The sequence below is a fragment of the Hesperophylax consimilis genome, chromosome 23 (assembly GCF_061612785.1).
Source record: "Hesperophylax consimilis isolate HC1 chromosome 23, BYU_Hcon_1.0, whole genome shotgun sequence".
Taxonomy (NCBI): domain Eukaryota; kingdom Metazoa; phylum Arthropoda; class Insecta; order Trichoptera; family Limnephilidae; genus Hesperophylax; species Hesperophylax consimilis.
Genome location: NC_142858.1, coordinates 914,435 through 923,876, shown reverse-complemented (window position 1 = coordinate 923,876; position 9,442 = coordinate 914,435). Strand labels below are relative to the sequence as shown.

The following is a 9,442-nucleotide window of genomic DNA, read 5'->3' as shown; positions in this document are numbered from 1 at the left end:
TATGTAATAAATTTACCACAAAAACTGGTATAACGTTAGGAAGATACATTAACTGTCTACAAGTATTAATAAGCATAGTCGCCGTGTTGGCTTTATTTTATTCATTTGATGAATTATACAGAGAGCCTATTTCACGATGTCAAAATCATGGTGCTACTTTTTAAATAATTGTAAATTAGAACTGGAGATTTGTAACCATGTTTTTATATTACGTGCAAAACGAGGAAATAAGGCTTAAAGTGAGATATATATCATAGATATAAACATTGCCAATATTTCAGGGGGATACTTTGAAAGTTGATGAAATTCACCAATATTTGACGAAAAATCACTTCTGACAGCTACCTTAAGGTCAATCTACATAGGTTAAATCGGAATATGTAAAATGATGATAAATTTGTATATATATATATATCAAACCTTTGTATGACCGTAGAATGGCAAATAAAATCATAGTGATAATTTTATATCTAAACGCAAAGGTATCGAAAAAAATGGGGGATGGAAAATAATTGATGGAACCAATAATTGATTTATTTATTAAGCCCTTATATCCTTTTAAATCAATATTACAGTTGTATGGTTACAATGAAAGAGCAGTATATTGATTTAAACATTGTTTACACACTTTGTCATAATAAAAATGTATTCAGTTTATTGGTTTATTCATAATTTAAGAAAATCAATACATAATAATATCATTGTGCCTCGCTATAGAGTGAGATTCTGAGTATCGCTCTGGTGAGGGACCACCATTCAGAATTGAACATTGCTTGAATTGGCTAAGTTATGTTTAGTGACTAGATCTGGAAAAGCCTCTTTACAGAAAAATTGACAAAATATAATTAAGACATAAAAATAAAACGAGTTATTTAATGTGTACAATAAACAGGGAAAAATTAGAATACCTGTGCATTTGTTCATGCATATTTCAATGATCAGAATTGAAATATACATATTAAATGTCCACCGAACCTTATCATATAGAACCTTTGAGGACAACATAACATGAGACGTGAGTATGCGGAAAGAAATGATTAAGTCCAACCATCCAGGCCATCATAATTGATGTTCAAACAAATTTAATTAAATTTATAAATTTTAATTTCATAACTAAAAAACCAAAAAAGAAAAAAATTAAATAAAAAAAAACCCTCAGCAAATCTATATTGTAGTGTGATATGGCTTCATGCAATCATAGCATAATGCCACATCACACTTTGTAAGGGTCCTTTTGAAAATGTTATTTATGCTGCACCACGCACATTTCACCTTTTTCCCGCTACGGACCACGAAGTGGTTGCCTTTCAGGATAGGTCGCAGAGTCTTTCCTTCAGCTATTAGGCCAATGGTCCGCACAGTCGTGTCAATTTGACTACGACAGAACAGCAGAAGGAGTTCATCCGCAACCTCACTCCTGAAGTTTCGGTACAAAATGCGTTTATTTTCCTTGCGGAGCTTTGAGCGGTACAATATATACGCATTCTGCACCGAAACGCTTAGTAGTCTCCTGAAAAGCTTCTTGTACCAGACCAGGTTTCGCTGTCGTTCAATGGGGAAGCCTGACAAAAGCTGATCTTTTCGGTCAACCCCCCCCATTACCTTGTTATAGTCTAGTACGAGTTGAGGTTTGTAAGTCTGATTGATCTGCATACCTGTTGGTCTCTCTCGCGATCAGTTCAACGAAATCTGCATCAAAGATTTTAAGAAAGGTTTGCCCATTTCGTCGCTATTAAAAGTTGGTCTTGGCGTGCCTGTGAAAGTCTCCCTTATCCCGTAAGATATCATTAGACCAATCGAAAGAGTAACCTTCAGGCGGCAGAATCGAACGCATTGCCTCACTATCTACCTGGTCTTGTCTACTAAAGTCTATGGGAGTTAGGTGAAACGTTGATAATATTATGATAAGGTATTGGTGGCATGCAGAAGGTATCCTCATCGCTCTCTTCGTGGTCGACGTCGCTCGCTTCGTCATATCGTCGCTCGATCTGTCCATATCCATTTCTGAAACAACAGAAAACCCAAATTAATTTAATGTGTCTATATTACGATAACCCACTGCCTCTGGTACGGCTTTTGACTCGCAATACGATGGTCGCGGGATCAAATCAAATAAATTATATTTGAATAATTAGTGTTATTTTCACACAAAATTCATTAAAAATAATATATGTTATATTTGCGGCACGTTCCAGAGTGGAAGATACCCATAGTATCGCCCTGGTGTAAGACCCCATTCAGAATTGAAACGTTGCTTGAAATGGCTTTAGCCGTGTTTGGTGACCAGTTCTGAATAGCCAGGAACTTTTCCACCTCCCTCTTCCACACCTCCTTCCCCTACCCGCTACCTTCAGCCTCACAACATACCCCGATTGGGGATGCCATAGTCTCACTGGCTCCATACGGTTGGGAGCAATTGATAGTCATGTGCGGTAAGCACATAAAAAAATATATATCTAATGATTTTTCACGGGTCTGCGTTAGTATTTAAATTGTGGTTGATGAAAAAGGCTCTTGTGAGGTATTCATATAAAAAAATAAATAAAAAGTTAATCAAATACTTGAGGCGGGCAATGTCAGGAGTCAGAATAGCACAGTCAGGTAGGTATGGAATGAAGAAAAGAGTGTGTGTGCCAAGATCGAGTTGCATGGTGGTTCATCCTCTCTGCCTACCGAAATGGCGTGAAGGTAAGTTAGTTAGTTTTATAACTCACGGTTTCCAAGTACAGACTCTTCTAGTACAGCTGCCTCGTCCACGTTACTGTTTCTGCCCATGTCTGACTCTGAAATAAAAGAAAACACAAATTTACAGTAGAATTTGGATATAATGACTTTGCATTTAACGGTCTACTGTTTTAAGTGACGATAATGTAAACTCTAGTAAGGTTTCATAGCTTTTAGTAGGAAAACGTATCCGTTTAAAGTGACCAACTACCAATACAGCCTCGCTTTTGACTAGGAAGCTCGACACAATGAGTCCCGTGAAGCGAAAGTGTTTTTTCAATTTAAGAAAAAAATGCTGTATTACACCGTTTAGAAGCCGGTGAATCAAATGTAATCCTCGCAAAGAAGTTCGGCATGTCTTATTTCTCACTCTGCAATACCCGTTACAGAAAAAAAAGATGTGTAATGATGCATCCACGTCATAACAACAATACATTTTGTATGTTTGTTATGTGGAATTTTTAAGTACTATGCCTATTTCCTGCCAATATACCAACAGTGAAACTGTGCTAGGGATATCAATATAAAATATAGATAATTGATTTTATATTGAGCCCCTGGTTTGACATTTAAAAAAATAAACTCACCGTTCCCAAACGCCGACAATTTTTCGTAGAATGGCACGTCCACCCACAGCTCGCTGTGATAGCCGGCACGATAGATGCTGCACGGATAGGCATAATTGGTGCATTGGGAGCCGTTGATTGGGTGTGGACATCCACGGTGGTGGTACGGGTCGTGGCAACGGTGAAGGCGTCCCTTGTGAAAAGGGACACGTTGTTCTCTCCGGAGATGGAATTCTGAAAACATTTACATAAATCATATAAATTGTTCTCATTCACGTGTGAAACAGTAAGTACAGTATGTAAATAAACAGTAAAATTAGAACTCTGTAAAATATGCACTGAATGTGCCAAATGCACAGAGCGCTGATCTTACCAACTCTCACTGTAAGAGTGGAACGCTGTCAGGAAAAAACAATAATATTGTATCAAGCATCTAAATACGATTGCTTACTTTTGTTTAGTTTTTCTTGGAGGTGCGGTAGGGAGCAAAATGCGCGCCGCCTGCTTCTTGAATTTTCGGCTTTCCAGCTCTAGCCGGAAGGAAGCAGGCAGGGCCCTAACAGCCTTTAGGGCCTTGACGCGATCCTCTCGCACCAGTAGCAAAGCAGGGTCGCTGTTTAAATAAATACAAATATATGATGAGTTCAACGGCCACAGCAAAGTACTTTCATAAAAAAACATTAAAAAATACTAACACTCCAGACGAGGCTGCAATTGCAGCTCTGCGTTGACGTCCACGTGCAGGTAGTCCGGCACCAGCTCGTACTCCACCTCTCCTTCTTCCTCTGCCACCTCTTGCAGTCAGCACCACTCTATATATTTTAAATTGAAAACACTTAATGTAAGTAATGTAAAATGTAAAATGTTTAAATTTTGTTAAATATTGCACTAATATAAAATTTGAAAATGATTATTGGGTCGTGGAGTGATCCCTTTCCCTGGACGACAGCTGTTTCTGCACAAATTTGGTAAAAGTAAACAAATTAATTAATTATACAACTAAATTACTAAATTTTTATTGTGTGACGAAGGCTTTACACCATTTTACATGTGAAAAAGAGTCAACTTTTTGACATATGACTTAAAATAATTGGTTAGCAAATATCTGTATTAATAATGAACCAATTCAAATAAAACTTATATATATCTCTTTGTTTTGAATCACTGTGATGGAATATCTATATTTCAAATGCGCGAGTGCAGTATTTAAGACATTATTGTAAATCAAAAACAGATGACGTCTTCAGTTGACGTAATCTTACACAAAAACTTCAACCAAAACAATATAATACAAACAAACGAATTAAAAACGCATTTCAAAGATAGATAAGTCAATCATGATTACACAGATATATAATTATGCGTTAAAAACCCAATAAATTAATTACTTACGGCATTTTAGGAAGAGTCCAAAATTTCGTGAATGTTGAAAATTTATAATTATGTTTTTGACAGGACGCCATAAAAAAACCGCGAAAACTCGTTAAATAACACTTCAAAGACAACGGATAAGTTCATAGACAAAGAGAATATATTATCTGCTATTCGATAAAACAAGTAGCTGGCCATATAAACGTTTTAAATAATTACAATAAATATTTTACGAATGGTAGAAAAATCGGTCCATTTTTGGACCGATATCAATCGCAGAAAAATAAAAGTGGTCGATTTTTCGACCGAAATCGTTCCAGTGGTTATTGAATGCAGTGCTGAATTAGAACTTATATGGATTTCTAGCATAAAGCGGGGGGAACTCGTATTATGCTTCAAATGAGCAAGGGTAACTGCGACATGTGGGTAGCGCTGGAATTTAATATCAACTACATTATTTTCGGATGGAGCGGCAAAACTGTTTATTGCAATATACAAGGCGTTAAGAGACATTATCGATTGATTTCACCAGTTATTACTGAAATTATTTAGGACGGGTTGTTTTACAAAATTTTAACAATTCATTAAATTTCAAAGCTGAATTTAAAGTTCTGTGAAGGCTCTATTCAAGTTTTGTTATAATTTCAGTTTTTTTAAACAACTAGCTAATCATTAATGTTTTTTTGTTATTTTTTTCAAAAACAAACTACTAATAAAATTAACATATCGTCAATGGTCACGCTAAGCCCCCCATTAGACCGTTACTGTACAATACATACAAATTTTTGATGTTTTTAGTTATAAAAAATAAGTTGCCGTAGGCACATAATTTTGTTTCTCACCGCAAAATGTTTATTGACTGCTATCTTTATGTATTGTCGCAAGATTCATCGCAAGAAGTGCGCATCGCAGCCATACACGATTCTACTTGCAGAACCAGGTACTACATAAACTAACCCCCCGCAAAATCAGTTCGGTTTCTTTTGAGTACCCCATCATGCTTTCGATGTTTGATATTTTCGCATGCTTTGCACTCCTGAGAGTTTTTTTTTTTCAGCTATATAAATTACATTACATGCATGATGTAATGTACTTGAGATTTTAATATATCGATGGTCTAGCGCACACGTATGTTACATGCAATATTTTTTTGTTTTTGTATTTTGATTTAATTTTATGAAAAGTAAGAAATCACTCTCCTTTCTCCCTATTAGATGAAGTCAAGTAGTGGTTAATTTACTAATAACACCTGTGTTTTCCATTTTGCAAGCATCAGGAATAAAGTTGTATAGTTTTATCTATCCGTTGCATCTAAGGTATTTGTCAATTATAATACCCAGATATTCTAATTTATATCAGTTAGTTGAGTTAGAGAATTTATGTATTAAAATATTATAAAGTCCCTCGGGTTGGCCGTCGCATTAAAACGTATGTACTTCGAGTTGAAAGTTAACAGATTATAGTCTACGTGGATGATGTTTTTGTTATGAATCATTTTGTAATTCGTTTTCTATTAAAAATAAACATTTTCCTCCTTACTTTATTATTTCGTATTTTTGTACGTAAAAAGATCTGGGGTGTTTTATAAAGGTGTCCGTAGGTACTGTCAGTGGTATAAGCATACTATTATAAAATTAATGCTGAATTGAACACCTTTAGACCCATACGTTTTCCTTTTATATCCTTATATTAAAAACACATTTCTCCAACATCTAGGATATCATAAAAACGGCCCCCAAAAGTGAGACTCACTAATGGTGTACCTGTTCACGTAAAAATACAATGGCCTTGTTCAGTAAGAAAATTCTGCAAGAACTGGCTTTTATCTCTCGAGCAGCGAACACAGAGAGTTGATTGTGAGTTGCTCGCCTGACTCTCGCTTAAATACTTTTTATCGTGCAGGCTAGATTACCTGTGGGATATGTTGTGTTTGAAATAAGCTCCACCTTTGTACAAGCCAGGAACACGAAGGACAAACATTCAACTAGCATTAGACAGTACTTTGTCCAAATGAAGAAAACATGTTGACTTAACAACTCTACCAACATTCTATTTATGTAAGTCCGCGAGATTTAAAAGATTCTGTTTGTTGCTTGCTCAGAACGAATTGCATACAACAGTAAGGTATCTTAGTTTGTAAGTAAAATGTCCTTTGGATCAAGCGCCTAGGACTTTGTTGTCCGCAATCAGATTAAAAGTATAAACATTTGCCTCGAAATGTGCCTACTTACCAAAAATTCTTTGTTGATTCGCATACAAACATTAACTACTCTTACACGGAGAAAAATGAATATTTCTAATTTATTGTGAATCTTTTCTAGTTATCGGTAACTCTGGTTAGAAACAGAATTGTAGGCCTTGCAAATAAACTATTAGTTTTTCTGAAAAACTTTAAGAAAATTAAGAATCAATTATTCGTAAGGCCTGCAATACCGGAATGAACAGTAATTTGAAGAGATTCAAAATAAATAAGCAATAATCATTTTTCTCGGTACATATAATAAGTAGCGACAAATAAAAAATGAAACTCAGTGGATCGATATCAGCACTAACTTCAGAATTGAAACGCTGCTTCGAATGGCTTTGGCGACCAGGTACTTCACCTTCGCTTTTGTGTCCTCTCCCTTCAGTCTAGGGTTAACATAAGTGGCTAAGGTTTCATCAAGACTCGGGCGGGTGGGTGAGGGAAACATTTTTGTTTTTGTCAGGACGTCGAGATAGAGAGCTCGATAAGAGTGACAATCTCGATATATCGGGACAGATGGCAATACTTCAGCCCCGCAACATAACCCAAATATGAATACCATAATCCCACTGGCTCCGAACAATTGTGAGCAGTTGTTATTTTAATGCGGAATCCAAAAAAAATTAACGTAATTTTTTTATATATTTTATGTAATTCATAGATAAAAATCGACATATATCACTAATCACTATTTATTTTCAAAGGTTATATTCATCCGGTTTATGGTTTTTAAATATATGTATTGTTACCTATGTCTGAACTATAATTAATAAACTAAAAAAAAAAAATTCGTTATTATTTTATCAGTTTGTACAGGTGCAGTACATCCAAAATAAAACCAATTTTGCATTTCCTCCTTGTGACTGTACCTCTCATAAACAATATAATAAAAATTAAATAAATTTATAAGAAAATTATAAAAAAAACAAAAATCAAAATTGCTTGTGAAAAGTAAGAAAACCATTTATTTTATGGTGCTTATTCCGGTGTAATTTATGGTGTCATATTTTTTTATTTTATTATTATTTAAGACAAGATATCATGATGATAAATATATATTACACTAGTGGGCCCGGGCAGACGTTTACCTGCCACAGACCGCCTTCTATGTAGACCGCATTATATAGACATAATTTTATGAAGACCGTCTTTTATCTGTTGTCGCTGTTATCGGATATTATATAAAATTGATAAATAGAAAACATGCGCAAGTCACATCCATCGTAGATATTGTAGACGTTTCATTTGATATCGATCATTTGAGCAGATCGTGATTATTGTCCAGTACGATATAAAATAAATAAAAATGCGACCGGTAGCGTTCAGTACTCTTAAAAGTGCCTTGAAGTATATGTCTTTTAAAATGTGACAGATTTTTTTTAGATCTTTACAGAGCCACCTAAGTTGTCATGAGTCCACAACTATCCTATGAAATATCAGAGAAATTCTCTTTTGCGGACTTTTTATGTTTGTTAAGCTCGCAATTGAAAAGGTCCACTTTTCTTATTATGTTATTGTAATTATTACACAGTCTGTTCCAGCAAGGATATTGTTTATAGTTTGTTTTTCAATGATCAACTTTGAACAAGACAAAAGAGCGTGTGGAGCGTGCAGGTACATTAAATTTAACCTTTTTTAGCAAATCTGAGCATTGCCTATTATTGTTAACTATCTTTTACAGGAATACTGTACCTCTATAACCAATGCCTGTGTACTATGTGAATCGATTTGAAAGTATGAAGCCGCCTCTGCATAGTTATTAAATCTTCACGGGCATAAATGGCAATAGTTCCGTTAAATTTTGGGTGCCCCTCACTTAGTCCAATGAGCACCTGATTGCCGTGTACCGGGAAATAATTACATTGGTTATAGCGAGTACTTACAGGATACTCCTCTCGTGCGCTATCCACTGCCTAGTTCAGTGTTCAGTGCTGATCACAGGTGTCTCTCGTCTCTGGCAAAGGCATTCATCAGATGAAAACTAGTCGTGGAATCTGTAAATCGTCTGTGTGGAACTATTTAATTGGGAAATTCTACGTCCTTATCTGTGGAACGGTACGTCAATGGTATGCATCACGCGAAAACTAGTCGTAGAACTTTCAAATCGTCAGGGTGGAAGTTTTTTTGAACTAGTAATTCTGTGGACAGTAGACCTCGGACATATTTTTTTATTTAAAACTAGCTGACTCGTACCCGGCGTTTCTGGGGGATATCCCTAGGAGATAGACATATACCATCACAGACTTTTCCGTAGGCTTTTTTAAGATGTACAATTCCGTACTACAATATTTTGATATATGTCATAAGGTTTAGCCAGCGTTAGCAATCGAAATAGTGCTCGAAAAAATATTCTAACGACTTGATAATAAAATATCGACTTTTTTACTTTCTACAAATACAATATGCATATATCATATATGTAAACCTTCCGGAAGAAATTCTCTAAGTGATAGTGAAAACCCTATTACTACCCGTTGCGTAGTTTAGAAGAACTTAACGCACAAACAGACAGACGCGGATAGCGACTTTATTTTAT

General features: G+C 35.4%; 1 protein-coding gene across 1 annotated transcript; it reads right to left on the bottom strand.

Annotated features, from left to right (window-relative positions):
* Positions 1-455: 455 nt before the first annotated feature.
* On the bottom strand, positions 456-4,769 carry LOC149412200 (uncharacterized). Its single transcript, XM_089645839.1, has 6 exons — positions 4,683-4,769; positions 3,986-4,102; positions 3,742-3,903; positions 3,312-3,524; positions 2,715-2,783; positions 456-2,004 (listed from the first exon to the last, which is right to left on the bottom strand). Exons 1-5 carry the CDS (start codon positions 4,751-4,753, stop codon positions 2,759-2,761), a joined length of 588 nt encoding a protein of 195 aa, XP_089501965.1. The 5' UTR covers positions 4,754-4,769; the 3' UTR covers positions 456-2,004; positions 2,715-2,758.
* Between the last annotated feature and the right edge of the window lie 4,673 nt (positions 4,770-9,442).

Bases quoted from the DNA above. Each gene is read 5' to 3' on its own strand.
- LOC149412200 (XM_089645839.1), bottom strand. From the start codon at position 4,753: ATGGCGTCCTGTCAAAAACATAATTATAAATTTTCAACATTCACGAAA. The intron at 3,525-3,741 runs GTAAGCAATCGT...AAATGTTTTCAG, and splicing joins CCAAGAAAAACTAAACAAAA to AATTCCATCTCCGGAGAGAA. The intron at 2,784-3,311 runs GTGAGTTTATTT...CTTTTATTTCAG, and splicing joins ATTGTCGGCGTTTGGGAACG to AGTCAGACATGGGCAGAAAC.